This window comes from Gavia stellata, chromosome 2, assembly GCF_030936135.1.
Source record: "Gavia stellata isolate bGavSte3 chromosome 2, bGavSte3.hap2, whole genome shotgun sequence".
Lineage (NCBI taxonomy): Eukaryota > Metazoa > Chordata > Aves > Gaviiformes > Gaviidae > Gavia > Gavia stellata.
The window spans coordinates 50,243,275-50,269,549 of record NC_082595.1 but is presented as its reverse complement, the minus strand read 5'-3'; the positions used below and the strand labels follow the sequence as shown (position 1 = coordinate 50,269,549).

At 39.1% G+C, this 26,275-nt stretch overlaps 1 protein-coding gene across 3 annotated transcripts in view; it reads left to right on the top strand.

The window, feature by feature from the left end:
* Positions 1-26,275, top strand: part of EYA4 (EYA transcriptional coactivator and phosphatase 4) — a 50,775-nt gene that overhangs the window by 18,757 nt on the left and 5,743 nt on the right. For all 3 annotated transcript variants that reach the window (XM_009808138.1, XM_009808136.1, XM_009808137.2), the window contains 6 exons: positions 6,145-6,281; positions 7,847-7,930; positions 16,842-16,931; positions 23,144-23,202; positions 23,307-23,467; positions 25,892-26,006. In XM_009808138.1, coding sequence (XP_009806440.1) covers positions 6,145-6,281; positions 7,847-7,930; positions 16,842-16,931; positions 23,144-23,202; positions 23,307-23,467; positions 25,892-26,006 — 646 coding nt within the window. The remainder of the gene's footprint in view (positions 1-6,144; positions 6,282-7,846; positions 7,931-16,841; positions 16,932-23,143; positions 23,203-23,306; positions 23,468-25,891; positions 26,007-26,275) is intronic.

The following is a 26,275-nucleotide window of genomic DNA, read 5'->3' as shown; positions in this document are numbered from 1 at the left end:
AGTGGTATAGTATGGTATGGTATGGAATGGATATGGGGAGATACACATTCCCTTGATTTTTGATGAAAGTGTAAAACGTTATTCAGTAGTGTCAGAATGCAAATTTAGGAAGAAAAAGCTTAGAGGTAACTTGAAATCAAGTGAAATGTCAACAGTTGCAGGACATCCATAACTGACACAAATCGTATGTAAAGTATTTTTAAAAGAGTGTGAAGAGTAGTCACAGCTGATGTTTTGATAATTGTGCATGTCCTGTGTACTTCTCTTTGTTCCTTTGTTATTTCTCCATATTTTTATTTGAGAAAATCAGTGTTTCCCATATTGTCTCTCCCTTGTGTATCTGTGTTTCCTAGAAATGCTGTATAAATTTATCCTGTATTACAAACTCCCTTAGTATTGAATAGCATTGACAAAAGAAAGGAATCTCACATAGCTTGAACAGGTTGAAAAAATACTGAAGGCTTCACATCTATAAAACAGTGCGGATTTTTCTTGTTTGTGGGTTGTTTAAGCATATGAACTTGTTTTCCTGTTAAGTAGGTTGTACATTTGAACTTATAAATCTTCCCACACACTCCTTATTTCTGTGAAGTGTTGCACTGATCATGCGACTCTCTGCTGAGAGTGCAACACCCACTTTGCGAATACATGACATGCCTGTGCCCATCTGTGTCATTGTAAAAATAAATTTCCATCAGTGAGGTGCAGTGTCTTGGAGATCACTTCAGATACAGTAGATCATACTGCGGAGCTTCTGTGCTCACTGTGTTCACTTGCTGTCTAACAGGCCTTTATTGCTCAGTCCTTAAGACTTACTCCAACTAAAACCTAGGATTAAACATAGCAAGGCATTTCACTCTTCTGTCACCTCTGCTAGCTATTAATTCAAATAACTAATCAAAGCCTCTAATACTCTCCACACATAGAGGATTTCTTGTTTTCATAATAAAGCCCCATCAGATCAAGAGTTAATATCAGTTACATTTTTATTTATTCACTGAGTAAGGAAAATGAGATTAAAATTGAAATAGACTTTACTCTTTCTGCTACTCATAACAAGCAATAACACATCACAAGCCAGGAAAAAAGAGGTTTGTAATGCTGAAGCCATCTTCTAGCTGCTCTTTCTGCTAAGAATATGTAAAAAAAGTCAATCCATAAGGAGAGTATGACGGGGCTCAGAAGTTCATCCATCCCACATCTGTGTAAGTCTCATGAACTTCTTTTCTGTGCCTGTATTGTGCCTGCCCTACATTAAGATTTTTCAAAATGCAGTCGTTACCACAGAGACAAATAGGTATCTCCAGGGCACTTCATCTCATATTGGGATAAGTCAGGAGAATCCTTAAGGGATTCTGCCTCGGCAGATGAGTACATTTGAGTATATTTGATGAGTACATAAGTACATTTAATCTTGGGTGGATAAAATTCTAGCAGAGGAAATAGGTCTGTAGGGAGCCTGGGTAAAAGCTTCATGTTTAGGCATCTCACTTTCATATATCCAGAGTTAGGCGAGGTGGTATCGTAGGGAATTAGCGCCAGTTCGGTTCTTGAGATGCAGCAGAGCTTGGTCTCTCTTAATTTGGTACCCACAGTGAAGTCACCCTTTGCAGCTTCTCCAGGAGCTGGCATTATGAAAAACAGCACAAAGGTCTATATGCAGACTGTGCCCATGCCTCTTTTCTCCTGGTTAAGTGGAACAACCGTGTTTTAGCAGGGGGGAGTGGATGTTCACATCAAACTACATGTGGGAAACAATGTTCTGGATATGAAACACCACCTCCTTTTGTGACAGTGGTGCTGTAGCTCCCTGTCTAGCTGGAGCTGCTGCAAGGTCTCCATGGCATGGAAGGCTTCATGCTGGACATGAGCCAATGTATGAGTATGTGTATGAACATCTGTGATAAAGTGGTCATTCCATGTTCTGGTTTTAACATTTTCCTCTTACTTTATTGGATCTCTGATGCTGCTTATAGTTCCAGTGGGAGAAGGCTATGAAGTATATTTGTCAGGCATGTGTTGAATATTGGAAAAGTTAAAAAATTTCCAACATTGCAATAAAAATTACTGTCTAATATGAGCTGCAGTAAGAACTTTTCATGAAGGTAAGGTTTTCAGTACTCTCTGGTACTAGAATTTCTCATGTTCTTTAGGTTATAGCTGAATTTTTAGTAAGTTTTCCTTTTATCAGCTTTTGTCCAGAGAAGGGCGACAAAGCTGGTGAGGGGTCTGGAGCACAAGTCTTATGAGGAGCGGCTGAGAGAACTGGGGTTGTTTAGTCTGGAGAAGAGGAGGCTCAGGGGAGACCTTATCGCTCTCTACAACTACTTGAAAGGAGGTTGTGGAGAGGTGGTGCTGGTCTCTTCTGCCAAGTGACAAGCGATAGGACAAGAGGAAATGGCTGCAATTTCCCCTCCAAAGAGGGGAGGTTTAGACTGGGTATTAGGAAGAATTTCTTCACTGAAAGGGTTGTCAGACGCTGGAACAGGCTGCCCAGGGAGGTGGTTGAGTCACTGTCCCTGGAGGTTTTTAAAAGACATGTGGATGCGGCGCTTATGGACATCGTTTAGTGGTGGACTTAGCAGGGTTAGGTTTATGGTTGGACTTGATAATCTTAAAGGTCTTCTCCAACCTAAATGTTTCTATGATCTCATTTCTAAAGCAAATGGAGGATAAGAAAATGCAGTTGCTCCTTTAGCCTGCTGTTGGTAAAAAGCAAATCAAGCAATTAAGCCTACAGTTGTTCAAAAAAACATGCACTACTGACTTCTGCAGTTCTAAAATAGATGCATACCTTGCGTTCAAGTAAGAGACAGCTGCTCATTCTGATTTAGAGATTAGCGTAATGAAATAAAGTTGGCTTTAAATATCTAGAACTTACAAGGTACAGTGATTAGTTACAGTACTGATTAATGGATAATTATGCAATCATGTACAGCGTTGACCCAAGCAGAAGCCTGGGGCAGCTGGTAATGGCTAATGCTAAATGAAAATTGAAGATATTTACTTCAGTTGTTAGATACTTTCAGAGAAGATTTAGAACAGAGGGTTTTTTTATATTTTATTTTTGGTAGATTAAAGTAAACACAATCATTGAGAACAGATGTTTTAATACATTACTGTAGAAATGAGCCTTGATTTTGTTGTAAAATGTTGAAATGTTATAAATACGAAGATTTTTCTGGTAAGAATGTAAACATTCATCTTCACTTATTTAATTTTTGCCTTTTCATTTCTGGGGTTTTGTTTTGGGATATTTTTTCCACTGTCAGAAAAATCTAGGAAATTATATTATCATACAGAACCCTTGCATACTCAGAACTTCTTCTGAAGTCTGTGTAGGTTTTTGCTGCACAAGGATTCTGATTATGAAGCATCTTTTTGTACATTTGTACATTTACCAAAGTATATTTTGCTGTTCTTCTTATGGAGAAAGAACTACGATAATGTGACCTTATTGATCGCTCCACTGCTTGCAGTGTCCTTACTGACATCAACACCATGCTGGGAATAGAAATGATTAGTCAACAAGAACTCTCCCTCTGCTTTGTAGGATCAAAGTAAAACCAGCATGGGAACATTATTCATTAGATATTATTATTGCTGCTCATTTCTTGGCAAATAAGAGTATTGGCTGAAAAGAAACTACTACAGAATGCATATGATCCTTATCCAAATCAGGACAGACCTACCTGAAACGATATCTGGAATAAATTCTCAAATTGCAGTTTTGAAAATCTTCTTAGCTGCTGCCTGAAAGTTTGTCTCTGTTCTGCACAAGCAGAGAAGCACATTGGTTTTGCGACATTGAACTAGTCATCACCTAGTTCAAGAAAAAAGTAGTAGCATCTTCTTCCAGGCAGTAGCAGAGTAATTTGAGTACTTTACCAGGAAGTGAGAGAGACAGATTTGTTTTATTCCTGTTTCATGGAGGATTCATCACCTTTGACTTGAGGGTTCAGGGATGTGGATTCTTGGTCATGAAAATACGTCTTTATACTTCATATACATCAGTCATTCAGTTAAATAAACCAGTGTGCCCTGGAGAAGGCAGTGGAACCTAGGTATGTCATTCTCCAGGTAAATGTCCTAACCAATAGGCTTGGGAAATAACTTTCTTCTTCTTCTCCCCTTTCCTTGAATCTTGAATTCTTTCCTCACAATGTCTAGAGCTCCCATTCAGGAATGTGACATTATGGGCTTAAATCTTATTCTTCCAAGAAATACAACAATATTTTTCCAGTCAAGATATATAAATATATCTTCCCAGTGTATTTATTTTAATAATCTTCTATATGTGGTTCACTGTAAGGTATAAATAAATTATGGAAGAGATTGAGAATTTAACTATTGTGTTACATTATGCACAGACTCTTAATTGAGACTGCAGGCTATTATTAATTCTTAGAGCCTGCTAGACTAGAATTGTTTTTTTCTTTGTTGAGGAGAGAGAATGAGGTGAGTTACTCAGGGAAGATTGCAGAAACATTCAATCATTGATGTTGGAAGGGACCCCTGAGGGTCTTTTGGTCCAACCCGCTCATGGATGAGCCAACTTAGATCACGTTGCTCGGGGCTGTGTCCAATTGAGTTTTGAGTATCTCCAAGGATGGAGAATGCACAGTCTCTCTGGGCACATGTCCCAGGGCCTGACCACTCTCACAGTGAAGGATTTTTTCCTTGTATCTAACAGGAATATTCCTTGCTGTGATTTCTGTCTCTTGCCTCTTGTCCTTTCTCTGCATACCTCTGTGAAGAGTCACTCAGCCTTTCCTCCTATGTGCTCAGCCCCTTAACTGTCTTGGTGGCCCTCACCTGGACTAACTCCAGTTTGTCAATATCTCACTTCTACTTGGGGACCCAAGACTAGACATTCTTCCCGACGTGGTATTGTACGTTCAGAACAGAGCAGAAAAATCACTCTTCTTGATCTGCTGACCATTTAGTGATGCTCTTTAGTAAAAATGAAAAACATTCAGATTCCAGGTCAAAATCAGGTGCATCATAGATGATTCTTGGGAAATGTTTGTACCAAGTGTTAATTTATTCTGCAGATGTGCCATCATGAGCACTTTTAACAAATACTACCGAAGTGGCCCAGAAACACACAATTACATGCAGCACAAGGACTCCCTTGAATTAAACTCTGTAGTAGATGTCAGATCAAAGCTGTACCTTTTCTTTCTTTAATGGAGAAAAATCAAATCGTTAACAGGATAGATGATGAAGGAGGATTTATATCATTTAGCACTCGGGAACCCAGCCAAACTGCATTTATTGCTAGCAGATTCTTGGAGATACCTTCTTCAGTCTCTCTGTCTTACATGGCTACTGCTCTGTGATCACCTCTAAAACCCTTTGTTACCAGCAGAGGCAAAGTAGATTAAATGGGTAAGTCAGGGACAGGCCTGAGTGTTAAGAGCAACTATGCTGTGCCAGATCAAAGGTCCTTCCAGCACATCTTCTCTCTGACAGACAATAGCTGATCCTTAGAGAAAGATGATCAGAATACAAGTATGACGTCACCCTCTTTCTGGTAGTAGCCGGAATATTGCATTTAGTACTATGACTTTCTTCTGCCAATTTATGGGCAGAGTTAAGGTGAAAAAAAAAGTGAACTCTAGTAAAGAGCAGGTGACATGGGAGGAGTAGATGAAGGAGGAAGCTGACTGGCTGTTCTGGTGTGTGGACGAGTGCCAAAGGGTGTTCTGGTAAAAGTAACACAGGTCTTGGATATAAGTCTAGCTGAACTCCAAACATGGGAAATGAAATGCTTCAACTAAAAAGCACTTCATGTTTTGAGAAGTCATTAGTGTGACTTCTAAAAAATATCTTCCTCGGATATATCAGTATTTTGCATGGGCTCGTGTGTATTTGTATATATGTCTGCACATGCATATGTGTCATTCTAATCTTTCTCTTATTCTGCTAAGGTTTATAATGTTTCCTTGGTAAAGTCAAAACTGTATGTGGCATCTGCAGATCCCATCTGCATAAGGGAAACCATGTTATCACTCATTTTACACAACTTTTTTAGGTGTATCTTGTGTTTGAGTTTGCATAAAGACATGTCTAGCTTTGAGAAAAAAAGTTTATTATTTAAAAATCCATCACTAATTTTGCCATGAATGGTTGACTTTACAGGGGAGTTTGACACAGTGCAGAGCCCTTCCACGCCAATCAAAGACCTCGATGAGAGAACATGTAGGAGTTCTGGGTCAAAGTCTCGGGGTAGAGGGCGGAAGAATAATCCATCACCCCCTCCGGACAGTGACTTGGAGGTATGCCTGCAGTAATTGATGAATGGTAATGTGGAGGTTTCTTCTGATGAAAAGTAAATTCCGAAAACTACAGCTGTGGAAATAGCCTGACGCATTTTAGAAAACATCATGGACTTGGTCTCACTAACTGAATATAACAGATATTAGTTGTTGTTTTAACATACATGTACAATGAGACGTTACTGTTCTGTATGACAAAGTTAGGGAGAAAAGTAAATGTGATTTAGCCTTGCACTTTTTAGCGCTAAGATTGCGTGTCTTTCAGTATCTCATGCAATGGAACCACAAAATTGTGAGACTTCTGTATTCAAAATGGTCACATTTTCTTCTAGTTTTTTCAATAGGAAATCTCAAATGTATTGCTCAGCTTAATTACATGTATTTATGAATGCAGTGTAAAGGGTTATCTGGCCATAGCCTTTCAAATACTTAGGCACAAGTTTGTCCTTCTGCTTGTAAGTAATGTCAGTGGATCTCAATGAGACAGCTTACATGAGTGAAGTTATGGCTGTACTTAAGTATGTGCAAGATCAGTGCCTTAGTGAAGAAATATATCCACCTAATATATGGGGTGACAATTTAAAACACAGGTGACTTCTTAGCAACAGAGTAATTATCGTCGTATTACTCCTGCGTTAGCAGTGCGCTGCCTTACAGTGACAGAAGGATGAGGAAGCAGAGTGTCTGTGCATGTGTGTGAAACACTCCAGCTCTGGCATCAGGGGAACATGCTGCCCACCGGTGCGGCGTGTCCCCTCCTGCCACCAGATGCGCACTGGGAGCCAGCAGCCCTGGCCAGCCCCACTCTTCTGCCTTCACTGACCAGCTCTGGGTACAGCAAAAGACATGACTGTTTCTGGGACTTGGCTGGCCACACAGCCACTCCTGGGGTGGCAGGGTGGGCTGCAGTGCTAGGCGCTGAATGTGAATGACAATGCTTTTATACAGAACTTAGAATGTTTCTGCTCTTCAAAGGATTTAACTTTTCCAGTGAAAAGACTCTGACTTCTTACATTTCAGTTTTCCTGTCTCTTTTATAGTTTACCGGTGAAAATGAATGCCTTATGAATATAAGGAGTTTCTTTCCTTTTTTTTTTTTTTTTTGAGTTAGAATAATCTGTTTTATCCTACAATATTATTTAAATTCTGTATTACATTACATGTGGCATATAGCACTTTTACCCAAGATTTAATTTTAACTGTGCAGGAAAAATAAAGAAGAACCTTGAATCAGTAAGACTTGCAGAGAAGTATCTGAGAGTACTGTTTATCCTTAAGTTAACAATTATGTTTGACCCCCATTACGTTTCTGAAATCTGTGTTATACAGCTTTTTTGAAAAGCTTTTTAGGGGACAAATAAGAAATGGTTGAAGAGTTCAAAAGTTACTCTCCAGACTTTTTACCATGCATGATACACTATCCTTGCTGATTTTCAGAAAAACCTGCTCAGATAAGTGATTGGTTAAACTTTAGGACTCAGCTGGCTTTTAGCCCTCCTAGGTGGGATAGTGGTGGGACTTTGATGTTATTTGTTTAATAATATTATCCCCACTTCTGTTTTCAGCGTGTATTTGTTTGGGATTTGGATGAAACAATTATAGTTTTTCATTCGCTGCTTACAGGATCCTACGCACAGAAGTATGGCAAGGTATGTGAGCTGTGAATTCTGTGTCGATTCACTGTAACATCAGAGCTATCTGGCCTGCACATGTGCATGTTTTTCACTGTTCGTGTTCATCATGGCTTGGGTGAAGTTAGAGGGAAAGTGTACAGTAAACCCCATTTTCAGAGGGTTAATGTGAAAAAGGCAAGGAGAGAAATGAGACACAGACCCTAAGCACAATATGTGAGGCAGGGCTGAAGCAGATACTGCAAATAAGGGAAGTTTATAGAGGAACAAGGATGAGGTTCCTGAGGTGTGTTGGAAGAGACGTTGCAGGGAGATAATAGATGTAGTGGGCAAATGGAAATAACTGACAGTATCTGGATGGATAGAGGAAGAAATAAGAAATAAACTGGAGCGACGGGTGAATTTATGGGGAAATTGATGAATCAGGATGAGTAAGTAAGAGAATGACCTGTTTCAAGGCCAGCTGCAGATGTTATTCTTTGACTTCCCAGCTTTTCCATTGAATCTTTGGTTCCCTTGGCTGGCTCTGGGGTGAGTACTGCCAGGGAGTGAAGCCCCCTCCCAGGCAGACAGTTGTACGCATCCTTTTCCCTCCAATGAGATCCAAAAGGAGTTCGGGTCACGGAACAGTGAGCAGGAGAGCAGGAAGAAGAGGAAGGGAGGCAGAGAGAGGCAGTCACAGCCTGCAGGAGCAGAAGCTCCCCTGCTGAGTCAGCAGGAGCCCCGCTGGGCTGGTGGTGGGAGCCCAGGGAATGGTGCTCGGGCAAGGGGGGAAGGGACTGGTGGGAAGACCAGTGCGTAGCAGCAGGAGTGGACTGCTGGGTGGGGTAGAGCCTGGATAAAACAAAAAATTAGGGTAAATGTATGGAAGGGAGATAATGGAGAGAGGGAATGTTGGTATATACATACGTGGATGTAGGTTTTCTAGATGTTGTGCCATTCAAGTGTTAATTAATACGAAGGTATTTCTTTTTAAGAACATAACCATGTCCATACTATGTCAGACGAAGGCCTTGTTTAGCATAAGTTTTCTGCCTCTTTATCTGAGCCAGAATCAGATGCTCAAGAAAAGGATGTGAGAAACAGTACATTAGAGAAATCCTTTCCACACCCACCTCCCCAGTCAGTGCATTAGAAATGTCCAAAGCCAGAACCTGTGGATTATAACCACAGATGGGCCAGCCCTCCAAGTTTTGAGACAGCTGTTTCTGGTTATTAAAAGAGAAAGCTAAAAGGAAAACTCACAGGCCCAGACAAAAATCTGAATTTTTGGAATGCTAAGATAAGGGTAGTTATTCATGTCTTGTAAAAAACAGCCTTGCTTGTTTTGCAGCTTCACAATGCCAAATCAGTGCTCATTTCAGTACTGTCAAAAACTCCTCTTCTGCTGTTTTTCAAACACTGTAACAACAGTGACTTTGTCCGAAACATTTTTAACTTAATAGTTATCAAAACAAGAGAGAAACCTAGCTGAACATGAACATTTATATCACTTTTGAGTGTACCCCATAGACTGCCACAGAACTTGCTGAATTGCCCCAGCGAGGCAGTCATTCCTTTCATCCTTTTTTGATTGTGCCCTTGGGATGTTTACATATCCTGTGCCATCTCACATAATATATGACTGAAGTTGAAGTCAACTTTAATACAAAGTTTTAAAAATCAGAGAACATTTTGTAGCTCACAAACTTCTATGGATAACTTGAAAACTGTCTTAGAGACAGAAACAGAAATTAATTCCTCTTGGTTTCTCACTTTCTTATGAGTAAGGATATTTTAAAAAATCCCAGTACCACTGTTCTTTAAGAATCCATGCAGAGTCCTTAGAAACAGTAATGGCATATTAACAGCCAGTAGTACTGACAGCAGGTAAAGTTGACTTGTATAAATGAACGGTATCTCAAGGGCAAGTGAAATTAATGTAGTTATGCTGCTGAGATCTGCATCAGTAAACAAATGTCATGAACAACCATGAAGCAAAAAGAGAAGAATTCTTAAGTATAATCCTTTTTCTTTTGTACTCGTAGGTGGCATCCATACAAGTAGGGAAATGTGTTCATTTCCAGAGACTGTGAAATAAAAGTAGTAGACTTTTTCCTTCCTGCAGTGACTACCTTTGCCATATTTATAGAGAACTCATTGGGAAGGTAATTGCCAATGAAACTCAAGTATATATATTGTTGAATGCAAGGAGGCTAGAGTGGTAGGAAAGGGAATATAGGGAGAGCTTATCATGAGTAGGCTTTAACTTTTGCATGTTATTGAAGTGTTGCCTAAACTTAAGATGGGATGTGTCTGAGCCTAAGTGCCTAAGAGGATAGACATCGGAGAAGGGAAAGATAGCACAGCTGGACCTCAGTCAGTCTCTGGTGAATGACCTCTTTAGCAGATGTGGCCCTTATCTTTTCTGCATATGATTTCCATCTGTAAACAAGGTCTTAATCCAGACTGAAGTCTGGATTGTTATGAGAATTGGGTTGCTATGAAAGTCAATACTCCATGAATTGTGAGGTTCTCAGGGGAAGTCTTGTGAGCACAGAGGTCTTTCAAAAGTGTTGAGAGAGCTGTTTATCCTGGAAAGGTGGTATAAAATTGTTAGTTCACAATGAAAAAATTTTCAGGGTAGTGTAAAATAATGGTTATACTAAATTATTTCATTACAGTGATTTGCTGTCTGATTTTAAAAAAGTAAAGGTGTGTAATGTTACACAGATGCTCAGCTGTGCATACTATGTTCTTCCATATGTATTTTGTGACCCCATTTTTTATAACAACCAGGTAACTCCCAAAAAAGAAACCACACAAAAAAAATATTGACAGGAAAAGCAGAGTTCTCCCCTTCCCCCATATTTAAATATTCTAAATGAGATTAGTGAGTCTTCAGTGTGAACATTGCTTTAAGGGAAAGCATCTTCTTATACCAAGTGTGCTCACTTTGTACTTTCAAGGGGTGATGCTGGGTTTAGAGCTAGTGTGAATATACAGACAGGCAAGGATATTCACCTCCAGTTCTTTCCCATCTACTCCTTGACATGTAAACTTTCATTCCCCTTTTCCACTAGCTCTTGACCCTATTTCTTGCAGTAACAGGGCGAAAACAAAACATTCAGAAATTAGTCTTTTAATGTCTCTGCTCTGCTGCAATTCAGGCTGTGCAGGGAATACAGTAAGGGGAGGTGCAGCATGTGGAGGTGGCCATTACACTGTTATGGACAGGCAGAGGGACCAACGTATGAGTGCAGGAGTGCTTGAGATGAACCAGGAGACAAACAGTTTCTCTTTCAAAAGATTTCTAAGTTTAACAAGTGGTTGGAGTAGAAGAGAAAAAGGAAAAGCAAACCAACATTCCCATAGGCAATGGGGGCATTTGTTGGCAGAGATTATGTGGGAGGGCCTGGATCCAGTAGGCAAGTTTGAGGTCATGTATTTGTCAAGAGAACAACAGATTTCTGACTTATGCCTGAGGATTTCTGAAGTTGAGAATGGACAGCCTCCTTGGTATATACTTGTCCAGCACTTTGCATGGTGTTACAATTATTTGATTTCAGAATTATATAGGGCTGTTATAATAACCATGTTAAAAACAAAACTTGCTAAAAGATGTAACTGGATGCAGCTCTAAGCATCTTATTTAAAACAAAGGGCAAATTGCTGCTTCTTATCTGGGCACCAGTCGAATATAGTTTTAAACTCCGCTGAAGTGGGAGAGATTTGGCCAGAGGTTGGTCAATGCATCACTTTGATATCTAAAATATAAAACTTAACTTACCCAGGGGAATATTCTGTGGCTTGCTGTTTTCTACCTGTGGATGTTTCTGTCTGACTTTTGGTGTAGTGATTATTTTACTGGGCTGGTCAGAGCTAACATAAAAAGAGAATAAAAACTGCACTCCACCTCTCTTAGGTTTCGGGGAAACCATGCTGCTTCCCAGCAGTACGAGTATCTCTCATTGTTCAGCTTGTTTGTCCATCTGCTTCATACGTCATAAAACTAGTACATTTCTATTTTTAATTATTTACTGCAGTAGCAAATTATGAACATTGGCATTTGAGCTGTTATATTATGACTTGTGCGGCTGATGATGGTTTTTGCAGCTGAGCACCAGTTGGCAGATACAGCTTTCTACAATGCTGAGCATTTAAGTGAGGATTTGTTGATGTGACAGGACATGTGTTAGGAGATGTCATCATCTGTTAAAAGTCTGTGAGGTACATTCTTATTCCCTGTGAACAGTGTGTATTCTTTGTTCCATTGCATTCCAGCTATTCCTGCTCATCTAAGGCTGATTAAGCTGGAGTTTTGTCTACCTCCGAGTATTTATATTTCATTAATTTCTCCCAGGTCAATCCAGAGGGCAAGGATGCCCAGATAAATGCTGTGACTCAAGGTGCAACTGGTTAAAAAAGCATGAAAGTCCCTTGTGACCTTAGAAGGGGGAGAATGTGATTTCCAAGTGCAAAAATCAAAACAAATTCACACTTCACGTTCACATTTGGACATTTTTGATAGCATTGTCCATGACAGAAAGTTGTCAGGGAGGCCACATTAACCTTGTACACTTCCCTGGAAAGATCTCAGAAGCTTTCTACTGCTCACTCTCTGCTTGCCCAGTCATTAAACAGAAAAACTGTCACCATTGGCACCCATGATGACATTACCAAAGTCACTCATAAATGTGCTTTTGCCCGCCTATGTTAATAGTGTATCATCTCTCATGACCTCCAGTTGTCCTCTCCATTCACTCTCTCATTGTCTGAGACCTCTGAGTCCATTTTCCTACCTCCTTCTAGAGAGTGTGGAACAGGAACTTCCTATGGAGTATGTGAGTTTTCCTTCATCAGCCTCCAGATATAGTTATTAAGAAGAGATGTATTCTCTTCCTCCATTGCCACCCACATGAAGCTCTCCTGGGAACAATTGTTCCCTACGAGAGAGTGAGAGCTGAACTTCAGTCTGAGATTCCTACATAATGTAGGGAAGTGTCTTTAAGCTAAAAATACTGGTACTTAACTTAAGCATATCCACTTTTTCCAGAGGTCGATTTTGTTGTAAGTCTGTTCAAGACAGCCACCCGTTAAAAATCTATTCTTGCAATATTATTCATATATTTTGCTTTTTTTCTTGCTTATTTTTAAACCTTCATGCATACAAGTTCCTATCACAATGAATATACCTGACAGGCTCTTTATCTACTTGTTTACTGAGGCTTTATAAAAACCAGTTTTGAGTGTTTGTATTTTTTTTCCAAGAAATTAAATGATTTTTAACATCTTGTGCTGAAACCTGACCTTCCAAGGCAATATTAAATAGGTTTCTTCCACTAATGGACACTGAGCTTTTGGGGCTTTATTCCAGCGACTTTCCTCTTGGTCAAAACATTTAAATATTAGTCCTCCCAGGATATTTTTACCTAGCCTCCCAGGAGGCATTCCAGTGGATGGACCAGTCTAGTACAGAAGTCCACAGACAGACAGTCTGGCTCCAGTTTAGTGCCTTCATACTAACGTAACTAAAGTCATTTGTATTTTGGTATACAGAAGTGCTGTAGCTGGTCTTGATTCTTTTGCACGCTAATGATATCTGGCTAAAATCATGCCTCTGAGGGCCAAAGAGTTGTTCTTTATTCTGCAAATTATCTGGGGAAAACTTCCAGATTTTTTTTTATTATTGTTTCCTCTTTTGTGTATGCTTGTGCAGAGTAGCACAAAATACCATTTTGGCAGAAGTTCAGTCTGCCTCTTAGTCAGTTTCTCAATTTGCTCTGCTCAAATCTGTATCAGCTGCACATGTTTCTTGCTTTCTTTTCAACACTCAGTTCTTTGTGCCACTTGAGTCAGTCTGCAACTTCTGCTTCAAGTCAAAAGACAGTAAAACGATGATTGGGATGTTCCTCCACATTGTGCAAACATTGTAAAACCACAAGACCCTGACAAATCTGCTTTCTCTGTCTATTTTTGTATGTGAAGGAATGAACTTTACATGGCAAGAACTGGAACATGATGTTTAATTCTTGTTAAACAGTTGCAGTGCAAGTTTTGGCCAATTTATTAAAGGAAGAATTGTTCATGTCTTGAGAATTCAATTCCAGTGACTCTTCTTAGCAGAAGTTGTTACTTGGAGATCCCAGACTGATTTCATGCTAAGCTGAAATGAATTCTCTTTGCTTTATTTTATTTTATGTGTAGTACCCAGCAATATCCTACGCATGCCTTTGTCAAAACAGGAACATAGGAAATCTCATTTTAGCAGTAATAAAGTCAGGCATAGTTGGTTACAAAAATACCACTAATAAGAAGAGCATAAAAGCTTTGTCACATTTACGTCTTTCAACTATACTAGGCAAGGCAGGAAATTGTGATACATAGTTGGTAGTTTCTGTAAAAATAAATTGGATTATAATGGAATATGTTATAGCAAATTTCCGCATTTAAGTCTACTTCTATCCAGGAAGGGGAAAAAAAAGGCTGAGAATCAAAAGTCTGAGATTCCCGTCTTGGAAGCACTCCAGAAAATAACTTAACTCACATAAATAATAATGAGTTACCACCTGTGCATAAAGTTATGCACATGCCTTAGTGTTTGTAGGATTGAGGCAAAGAAGCATATTGCAAATACTCTTTGTTATATTGTATCCAGGAAGAAAAATGTATAATTTACTATGCACAGAAAAAAACATAAGAAAAAGGAGAGAGAAACACATGTTTATATCTGATGACATTTTGATAAAAGCATTATGGCTTGATGAGGAATCTCATGAGCCCAGAGTATTTTGATGATTTGTGTTCTAAGTATCTTACCTGAGTTTTTGCAAATCTGTTAACGTGTGTTCCTTAATCTTCCCTTTGGAAAACTGACCTTTGCACTTGCTGCTGCCTTCAGCCATGTGACTTTCAGATCCAGTGAACATGACTGCAGAAGATGTAGGGGATGAAGTTATGTTACTAGGCACTGCGTTTGGTTTTTACTTCTGAAAGGTAGTCTACACCAGTTCAAGGGTCAACATAAAAATATTTCCTTTCACTGCCACAGAATTGGGTCTAACTTTGGATCATTACAATTTCTTGTACACTATTCTGCCTTTCAAGTCTGACTTTTTCATGAGCGAGGGTCAAAATATGTCTATGTTTCAGATTTTACCATTAGTTTTTAAGTGCTTGAGGACAGAAGCCATCTTTTATTCTGTTGTTCCAAAACCCTGGAGTAGCAGACGTCTGATCCTGATTGGGAAGCCTTTGATCCTAATGCTAACAAATGATCATGTGAGGTTTTGTGTGATTTTGTTGCCAGATGCTGGTAAACTTTTAGACTTTTAATCTCAAGGTATTTAAGAAAGGATTTCTGAAAACTTGCTAGTGTCAATCAGAGTTTAAATGGTGAAATATAGATTTTTTTTTTTCTTATTTTAATGAGAAGAGGATTACATCTATTTTAAAAGTCCATTGCAGTACCTTAAGCATAAAAAAGTTAACTGAACCCCACAAGCTCAGACAGATGATTAGGGAAATGATAAAACTAGTTACCAGGCGTCAGCTAGGCATCAGGAACTGTCCGTGTGCGTTCTTATTCTAAAACAAATGTAATGTAATGCAAATTGGCTTAACTTCTTTCCTAACAAGCCTAGCAAAGTTAAATTAATTGTCTCGCATTTACTGTACACTAAATGCTCTCAGACAAACTGTTATTGCAGATAAGTAGATTTGTGGGATCTTGCTGTAGATAGGTAGAGTGATTTGATAGTGTGAAAGCTGACCTACAAACAAATGCAACGTTTTGAAGGAACCTTATCCAGGGACAGGAATCCTGTATTTCATCAGAAATGAAGGGGTGATATGTAGCAAACAAACAAACTTATATATGGTTTCCCATTCCTGTGGACCACCTAAAGAATTGTGCTATAGATTGTAGGCACACTGAAGAACACTTAGAAGAACACTTACAGGCACTTTGTTGAATCAATACCTGCAATAAAATCATAAAGGAGAGCCTGGAAATTCATCAGTGAGTGCCTGCATGGAAGAAGGGTAATTACCGAGACAGAGAAAGACCAAGTGCAGGGTTTGAAGATACTTATTGGAGTGGCAGAAAGCGTGGGAAAGAAGTGATTGATATAGGCATAAGCATAGGCAAGGCAGTAATGATTTGTCCAAAGTGAAACTCAGTTTGGGGAAATGGGCATAGGTTCAGGCTACCTTTTGTATTTTTATGAAGCAGAGACATTAGAAATTGAAAAGGCCTCTTAAATCACACCTTTTTATCACAGGGTGGGATAATTGCTTGCAAAGTAATCATTTGATAAAGATGACAACCTTTCCTAGTCCAGTTTAGCATGACCTTGGTGAGGACTTTTGTGTGCCCAAAAATCGGGAAGAAAAGCCAAGAGATCAAAGGAATTGTGCAGTGGACTGGGTGTCACACGGAGTAACTTTGTTCCTACCTCTGCTGCTGACACAGTGCATTGGATCAGAAAAATTACTTACTGCTCCATGACTCAGCTTTTTTCTGCCCACAAATTGACAGGCAAGATACTTATATATTTTGATAAAAGGCTCAGGGATGAAAAATGTAGCATATTCTTACAATAATAAATATTGGTTTTCTTACATATGTCTTCTGTGAGAAGTGCCTTCCCTGTTTACGGCATTCTTTATGCAGGTTTACATATGGCCACCAGGTTTTCCCCTGTCAGTTTAGCCAGGTTACAAATGGCTTGACTTTCAAAAAACTTGATGTTTCAACATCTCCAGCTCCCCAGATGTTCTCACACAGGTTCAGCAGTCTCTTCTGGTAGCGTTATATTAAAGTAGCTTAATACTGAAAGGATTTTAGAGACATTTCTTGCAGTGTTAATTTTCCAAAACACTTTGTATACAGCAGTTTTTAAAGTAATTCCAATAAAACAGTAGTTAACCTTGCTTTCTGTTTTTTAAGGATCCACCAATGGCGGTGACCCTTGGACTGCGAATGGAAGAAATGATTTTTAATCTTGCTGACACACATTTATTTTTTAATGATTTAGAGGTAAGAATCAAAGGAACATAAACACTGTTATGCCTGGTTTTTTAACATAGTGGTTTTGCTGTGCCTTAGTGTTTGTTGTGTGTGACATTTTCTGCCTTTCCAGACTTTGAGTTTGTCATACTGTAATCAGAAAGAGGTGAGCCAGGTGGCAGTGACTTCCCGTGGCACCTTCCATGAAATTGGGTGAGAGAGGGAATCTGCAAAGTACCCTTTCTTCTTTTTGTCCTATGGCCATCTTTTTCAGTTTCCATAGATTTAGAGCTGTCTGCAGTCATTTCCAGGAGGGGGACATATGTGCCTCCCATTCTTTCTCTTGAAGTTCTCTACATTTGCTTTCAGTGGGTGCCATCACCTGACCACAAGAGAAAGCGTTCTTCTCTTCACACATCTGAGTAGCCTTTTGGCCTCGTGCCCCCCTTTCTTGCTCGAAGGTAGAATATTCTTCATTTACCTCAAAGACTGTAGTGTCAGAGAGCTGGGTCTATGATAGATGTACTCGTCAGTGATGTCTCTTCCCAAGGTAACCAGGCGACTGCATGTTTTGTCACGATGTGCCGAGGGCGTGCAATTTCACATCCGGCCAGAAAAGGGCGAGACCACTTCCTAGGGAGTGACTGCTGTGGACTGCTCACCTGTCAGAAGCGCACAGATGGACTGCTACAGGGACAGCAGTCTGGGAAGCAGGCCCATCAGCTGGGCTTCACAGACTTCTCATTTCACTCCAGGAGTCCAAATCTGTTAACGTGGAAAGGGACAGTCTTATAACCACGTGTGTCAACAGACAGGGGGTGAAAAACAGTTCTCAAATTGAACTACGGGCTTTTCAGACCTTTCCCTGGTCTAAATCAGTTGTCTTCTTATTCGGAGTGGATGCCAGAGTTCCCTCTATGGACAGATATTTCGTCACTAATGGAAGTTGGAAGACTTTGAGGTTTTGTTTAAAATGCCAGAGAAAGGTCTCTGGTGAGTGGATAGAAAAAATGAGGATAAGTGAGCTTTTTCCATTGACTGGGACATTGATTTTTCTAGTATGCACTTATTTTGTTCCTTTGTCAGCTGTAGGCAAGAAGAAAAGCAGAAGGTACCAGGCGGTTGTCTTTGCTGTCCCTTGCAGATCTCATTTATTCTTAGCTCTTTTTAAGTCAAGAAACTGGGATCTACTTCACCCTATACCTGAGCTGCATTTCCTTCCTCCAGCAGCAAAAATGTAAGAGAGTAAAGCCCTGGACATGCCTTTGCTGGTCGCTGTTTTACTGCAGTCCTAGTGAGTCATCACTAGACAATGCAAATGCATTCGGTGAATGTTCTCCTTCTGGTGTCCCGTAGCAGGGGTAGATTCCAAATCAATTTTTCAAAGCATTGCTTAAATTTCTTTTTAGCAGACCTTTGCCCCACGTGTTCAGATTTCATGTGGCACCCAATGAACTTTAAGCCATTCGGTAGCATATGCCCAGAGTTCTTCAATCTTGTGCTGAGTTCAAGTGGAAAAGTTTAGCAAAATGGAGCTTTGCCCTCTCTCCATACCTCTTTATTCTTGCTTATGGCCATTGAAGCTTCATTCCTTTCTCTTGTTATTTATTTTCTTTGTAGATCTCAGGTTCAGCTGTCATAGGTGGATCATCACATTTTGTATATTCTTCATAGGGTGGTTTTAATATCCTGTCCAAAAATTCATACTCCATCTCATTCCAGAGCTTCAACATTATCCAGACAGTTTTCAGTTTTAGATAAATCAAAAAATACTACTTGGGGACTCTCTTGGAGAATCTCATAACTCGATCAATTTGTTTTGATTAAAACCAATTTCTGTATGCAATTAAGTATTTTCTAGCCCAGAATTCATCTTCGTTTCAAAACCAACTCTCTTATAAGATTACCAAAATTCCAAACTTCTTGTTCTGACATGAGCTGTATGCACACATTCTGGCGTATGCAAGAAGACGGACCATTTTCTTGCATGGCATCCTGTGCCAAAGTACGTAGAGGCATCCTTTAATATGCAAATGAATAAATATGTCTGTTCAAATGTGTTTGCAGAGCCCATGGCCATTACTGAATATTACAGTGCATCTGCGTGATGAATGTGTAATGAATTCTGAGAATTCCCCAATTCTGACTTGGGGTGTCTCTCTCATCTCTCCCCCTCTCTCCATCTCTCTTTCTCTGACTTCTTCTCTCCATCCTCCCCCAGGAGAGGGGAGGTGAGTGCTGAGCTGTTGATGGTCATGGCCATCAAGACACAAGACCTTCAGTTCTTACTGGAGCAAGTGAGAGAGGCCTTTATTCACTAGACAGATTACTTACCCTTTCATCATCTCACCTTTTTAATGCTGAGCCATCAGGTCCCATAACTTCTGTCTTACTTTCATCTTCATCCCACAACGAACCTTGTGGCTCCAGACATGGCAACTGTAATATACTAATGAACCTATATTCCTGTAATATTGACTCCAGTCACTACGTCCTCTAAGCTCTCTTTTTTCCCTGTCTTTCTTGGTTGCAAACACCGCATACCAGGGTCTAGTAATAATAACGAAGTTATTGAAAGTTATCACATACAAAAATAAATTTTTCCTTCCTCTATGCAAATCTGTCTCACTACAGTGACTGCTGATGCAGAAATTCCTATCTGCTGAGACATTCCCCGCTGACCCAGTAACCCATGTTCTAATCAGCCAAGCTGCACTTTTATTTCAGGCTAGGCTGTTCTCCAGCTATTTCATTCTCAGTGTATAAATTTTAGTTAGCTTGAGAAGTATTGCTTAGGAGGGCAGTTGGTGTTTTGCCATGAAAATAGAAAGTTCATGTGCCTAAGCAATGCTTAGAGATGGGCTTAGTTCTGTAATAATATCCAGACTAATGCATTCTGTTCTCAACCAGGTAAGGAATAAAATGAAGTTTTTCTCCCAGCTCAGTTTTAATTTTAAGAGAGCTTTTAGAAATGTTGGTAGGGCTTACTATGCATGCAAAACCCCACAATTTCTACAAATCGCAAGCAGGAATTTGGACATGAATCTTCCAACTCCATTATTCCCCTCCACTCTCAGGATGATGAAGAAAAAAGAGTATTTGTTTCAAGTAAATTGAATTATATTTCCATTTTTATGATAAACCTACCGTATTTTAAATAAATCCTACCATATTTTAAATAAGATTTTATCATAATTTTTTTCCTCATTAGAAATAGAAATGAGAAATAAAAAGTAGGATTTAGGTAAGTCTCAGAATTTGGGAGGCTCGTCAAACTAGTTTTAACAGAGGCTGAAGCATATACATAGAAAGGGGTGTTCTGTATCGCCTGAGAAAGCGTAGTGCTGAATATCCCCTCAGTAATAACACTATTCTGTTCACTGTGGTGAGTCAGTGTTTTTACTGGATAATGAAATTACTGTCCATTCCAGGAGGATAATTTTTATGGATGATTTGTTGATTCTATACTCTCAAATTTTCAGGCTTTAAAAGATTCTGCAAAGAATTGACTGCACTCGGACATAATTTAAATTAGTATTTCTTCAAGCAAAAGCCAGTTATTGTACCTAGATTCCTTTCTTGTACTCTCAGTAATAAGAAATATATTTTATTTTTCTTAGTTTTGACCTTGTACTGACAGTGATCCACTGTGACTTGAGTTTAGCCAGTACTGTAGCTGATGTGAAAAGTGTTTTACCTTAACATTTAAAATGACAGAGAGCTTTCTTTCTTTCCTTCCTCCCCACAACTGTTTGGTATCTTTTACAAGGAAACTCAGGTATCTTGTTGTGCCACCTGTTTCCTGTTTCTTTTGGGAAAAGTAGAGAACTATCTCAAATCTGCTCAAACCGCCTGCTTTTTCTTTTTTTCCAGAAAGTTTTTTCACACCATAGAAGTGAATTTGTAAAATGTAAACATTTTAGTTGAAGTAGATAAGTAAATGACAAAACAAAGTAAAATGAAGCAAGGGATGGTGGACACATGAGTTTGTTGTTGGTCAGCAAACGTGTATTGCCAGTATGTTGAGGAGGTGAGCCATAGACCCAAGAGGAGAAGAGGATTGGGGGAAAAGGAGGAAGCTGGAGAGTGCTGTTGGGTTTGATCCTCATACTAACTTAACAACCTTCTTGCGGGGACAAGGGGCAAGTAATCAGAAAACTGCGTGTTCCCCTTACCTCCTGTTCCTGGAGTCAATGAACAAACTGTGAAATAAAAACAAAAGTAAACTGCTGAGCCTTTGCCACCCACTCATGTTTAACTTAATAATGAAATTATCAGCAGAACAGTTACCAGGAATTTTCAAGGCTGCAACAAAGTAGCTGAACGGCTTAACAAAACCCAAACAGCAGCAGACACTCGTTATCCATCAGGGCTTCTGTGTGCCCTCCATTTAATTAGTATACCTTCAAATCCACAGGACTGATTTTTAAACTTTTAAAATTATCTTGTGCTTTGACCAGTTCCAGGGAAATCTGTGAACATGATTAGGAAGCCAGATATTGCCCAGATACTGCAAAATATCGTGTTAGAATTTGTCCCTGTGGGGCTTTTTGTCTGACTTTTGAGTTCCTATTCTACACTGGGTGGAGTATAGTTGCATTTTTTTTTCTGGAGTGCAAATTATAAATAAGGATAAAGCTGCCATTTCCCCTTTTCTTTCTCTTTTCATATGCTTTTTACATCCAAAAGCAGCAGCTTTAAGATATACTACAGCTCAAGATAATCTCCTCAGAAATAACCGAAAAATTTTATTTCTCCAGTGGGGAGAAGAATGCTTCATTTCTGTTCCTTGAACACAGCTCTTTCATGCCTGTCTTAATGGATTAAGCCAGAGAGCAGAATTTGGCCACTCATTCGTTTAGTCTTGATGCAAAATTTTAAATGATGATTGCTTGTATGATGCAATGACATTATGTATTTGAAAATAAAATTATATGTATTTATTTTATACAAAAATTGCTAATTTATTTTTTTTAACAACTTCATGTGGGTTAAGAGTCTGTTAAGTTTTCATTCCGTGCAAAGCAAACAAAACAGAAAGAAGAAATGGTAATTCCCCACATACACACTCTAGGAACTTGTGGCATACACATTTGGAAATCATTCCTCTGTTCAGATTTATCCTTTATCTGGAAAATTTAGCACTGGTGTGAGACTGAGATTGGAGACTTAGAACTGCATACTCCTGCATGTCACAGAGAGTCTAAATTAAGTGCTGCTCGTCAGCAACTTTATTTGACATAGATGACTCAGGTGACTCTTTATTTGAGGCACAGAACTAGGCATTTTGAAAGCTCAGCCTCATTTTGTCTTAGTGATGAGATTGAATTATCAGAAAACATTAATTGGGGAGTAATTTTTAAATACGTCCTTGAACGTTTTCGTAAATTATATTAGGATTATGTTAACAACAGGAATTTTAAATATTAAAAAAATACATAGAGGAAAGTAAAATCTCCAGACACTGAATTTCAGATGCGTCTTTGGATTAAGTTGTTAATTCTAGCAACTACAGAAAACAGTAATACAATGCCTGTTCTTATTTACTGTTGCATGATGGTTTGACTTATTTATTTGTGCTTCCCCCACATTTTCCTATCTTTCTACCATAACCACTGTGCAGAAAAGGATTTTTGGTAGTTATTCAATTATAAAGCCAGCTTGGAGGGGAGTTCAGTTTTCCAATGTACCTCAGTTCCCTAGAGTTACTTCCATCCCTTCCAAACCCAGGAAATAATTAAGTTCTCCAGGAGTGCTTGATTAGCTGTGATTTTCCAGCCAAAGGCATTTTGATAAATCAATAAAAGAATCTGATAAGCATTCAAACTCCTAGAGACTTAACGGAAGTTACATGCCTGTTGAGGTGCATCATCACTAGCTTTTAAGAAGGGGGGAAATAAGGTTTAGGTGATTTTGGAATATTGGTATGCTAGAGAGACTATAAATGAGACTTGCAATTGTTGGGTTTTTTCCAATTAAAATAATTCTAATCTAAAGTCACACTAAAATTACATGTAGCTTTCCTAAAGGCCTATTTTAACTAATAATGTACACAGTGTAGGAATTGAAGATTGTAGTATTTTAAAGAAATTGATGGTGATAGGAAGCTGTAGGTGTACATACGCTGCCATCTTCTGGTGCAGTTAGTGGCCTGCACCAATCATTTCTTCAACATCTGTACTAAGCATATGGTGAGCATACTCTCTTATAATTTATCGATAATTCGGGCTTTTTTTCAACAGGAGTGTGATCAAGTTCATATAGATGATGTTTCTTCTGATGATAATGGACAAGACCTAAGGTGAGACACAGCATTTGTTTCATTTTTTTTCTTCAAAGATTAAATAATTGAGCATTTACAGGAATACATTGTATTTATTTTTACTGTATTTTGGGTGTTTGCAGTACCTACAGTTTTGCAACTGATGGCTTCCATGCAGCTGCAAGTAGTGCAAACCTTTGTCTGCCAACAGGTGTAAGAGGAGGGGTTGACTGGATGAGGAAGCTGGCTTTCCGTTACAGAAGAGTAAAAGAGTTGTATAATACTTACAAGAACAACATAGGAGGTGAGTTTAATTATCAAAACCAATTTAGAATGCTGATTAGGTCAAACTGCATGGCAATGAACTCCCGCCAAGGGAATGTGCCTTGGAAGCCACAGAGTGAATGGAAAGTGGTGTGACTGGACCTTGGGCTATTGAAAGCTAGTGACTGTAATGGCAGAGCCAAACTGTGCTGTTGTACAGAAGGACCAGAGATGGGGAAACCGAGCAGGCTTCCATTTAGCTTCCACAGAGCCCATTCTTCTCCTTCAGACCCAGCTCAGCTATACTTACCTTGCTGATTGGTTGAGCCACTTATTCTACCTCAAATATGCTGTTATTCTAGGAAAAAGGTTGTATAGTTTCCGCAGCACAATTTGGTTGTAGCTGGCCTTTTCCATTCTACATTTTCATGATCTGGTTGGTAACAACACACTGTCTGCTAAACTCTCTGCTAGGTACCTGCTAGTCTGTTTTCACCAGTGGATGCAAGAAAACTGTAGCACTGCCATGCCACTAGCCCCTTTTGTTGACTCTGTAGCTTACACAGTTAATTGTGTTAGCAAGAAATCCAAGTCTCATTTGGGCCAAGATCTTTCCTGTTTCTGTTTTCATTTATGGACTCACTCATGTCGGCGCCAGCAGGCTTGTAGGAAATCAAGCAGCAGAACGGAAAGAATCTGTTCTGGAGAGTCCTGTGTGACTTGCAGAGACAGCCAGCCCTCTTCTGAGGAGGGGAATATGTCAGCTAGGTCCCTCAAGAAGAGACTGTGAGAACAGGGAATACTTACAAGTCTTCAAGTATTGCTACAGCCACAGTCGAGGATAAGATGAGGCCAACCCAACCAGGAAGGAGTCCAGGTGAACACTCTCCCATTCTACAGCATAGGCTCTTTCAAGTCATCTGAAATTTATTTCAAAGGAACCTGAAACTCAAAGTAAAGCTCACCTTCAGCAAAACCAAACAGTTTGGTGTTCTTTTAGCACTTCCTGCAGTCTCTCAGAAATGGGAAACAGTACAACTAATATGGACAGTGAATTAGTCGTTACCTTAATCATTTTCTAAATTATGTAAATCTGGAATATATATTTTCATTCTTAGTAGTTCAGAGTCTTTACTTGCCACAGGAAGAAGCAATAGGACCAAAGGGTGATAGTAGATGGTTGGCTTTCACTTGCCCTGCCTTGCCCTTCATTGGTGTCATGAATAGAGATTTTATATATTAATAATGCCTGAAACAGTATTATCCAAAAGGTTACTGGGTTTTCTTATGTCTCCTAATGCATCTAAGGTTCTAAAGCATTTCATAAAACCTTTAACATTAGTAAGAGCTTAAGTCCAAGAGCACAGCATAGGGAAACATGCTAAGAGGAAGAATCATTGCAAAGGCAGAGTACAGATATGTGGTGCATTTATTAAGGTTTTTATTCTCTCCCACAAATCCTGCTTCTGAAATATATTCCATCCTTAGTGGGCAAGTTCCTTCATTCATCCTCTGCTCCATAGCTTTTTTAATAATCTTTTTATCACATATGTATCTTTTTATTTCAAAGTAGCTGTTAGAAGGCAACAGAAAGCTAGGTCAAACTAGGTATTTTTAGGTTGCTTCGTTTCAGATTTTTGAAGACAGTCATCACTACTTCTTGGGAACGTAGGATGTGGAAGAGAAGAGGGATGCTAAAGGTCATAAAGCCTGCTTCCCTACTCTTCCAAGACCAAATCTAAATTTAAAATAGCTTGGTTCCAAAGAACTCATGTCTCAACATTCATTTTTTAAAATCTGACCGTTCATACCCGAAAGGAGATTTTAAGGTGCTTTTAAGGACTAACTGAGATATGATAACGTAAGATGTACAGCTGTTTCAGGGCTGTAAATGCTATAAAAGGAGCTATCATTACTAACTACAACAGGACATGAAGAGCAAGCCATCAGCAAACAAATGTATTTCCATATGTGTAACCTGAGGTTCACCTATATCCAGAGTTGTAAGCTGGGCAGTTTTAAACATATGCAGATACTGCAGAGGCAAGTTTATTCTAAAGTCTCTTCTTTTGTGAGTGTCTCTGCCTATGACCCCAATGGCATGGATCTCCTTCTCATTGCCTCTGATAATTAGAGAGTAAAATGTATGTGAGGAGTTGGTTTAAAAATGCGCATTTCTGAAAGGTATACTTTGAAAGTAAAGTAGCCTGAATAGATGAAAAAAAATGAGACAACTAATTATTACTATCTGCAATGCTCTCTGACATTGCTTTATATAGTGGAGTGCAAATAAAAACAGAGAGCAATTTACTGAGCCTTGAAGACAATATATTTTCTCTTTGATGTTTTTTCAAGTTCTAGTGGAATTTAAAATAGAAACAATGGATGAGCATAAAATCTATACATTCCAGCTAATACAGAATTTAATTTGCTTTTTTTCTTTTCTTGCTTTTTCACATAAAAGGACTCCTGGGTCCTGCTAAAAGAGATGCATGGTTGCAATTAAGAGCAGAGATTGAAGCTCTGACAGACTCCTGGCTAACAAATGCACTTAAATCATTATCAATTATCAGCACAAGGTATGTATTTGAGTCTACTGTAAAAAAGTTTTTAGTTTTGGACTTGTAATGGCTATTTTTTGACATACTATTTTACAATAAATTAGTGCCTTTAAAGAACAGAACAGGTCTAATAGGACTTTTGAAGAGGACATGGGAAAAATTCCATGGAAGGTGATTTAATTTTCAGTGATTCCAGCATTTACTGAAGATAGTATGAAGTGTCTTCTAAAATGTGATAAATATCCCTGTGTACATTGAAAGGGTATTGCAGAATTCTGAGCCAGCCT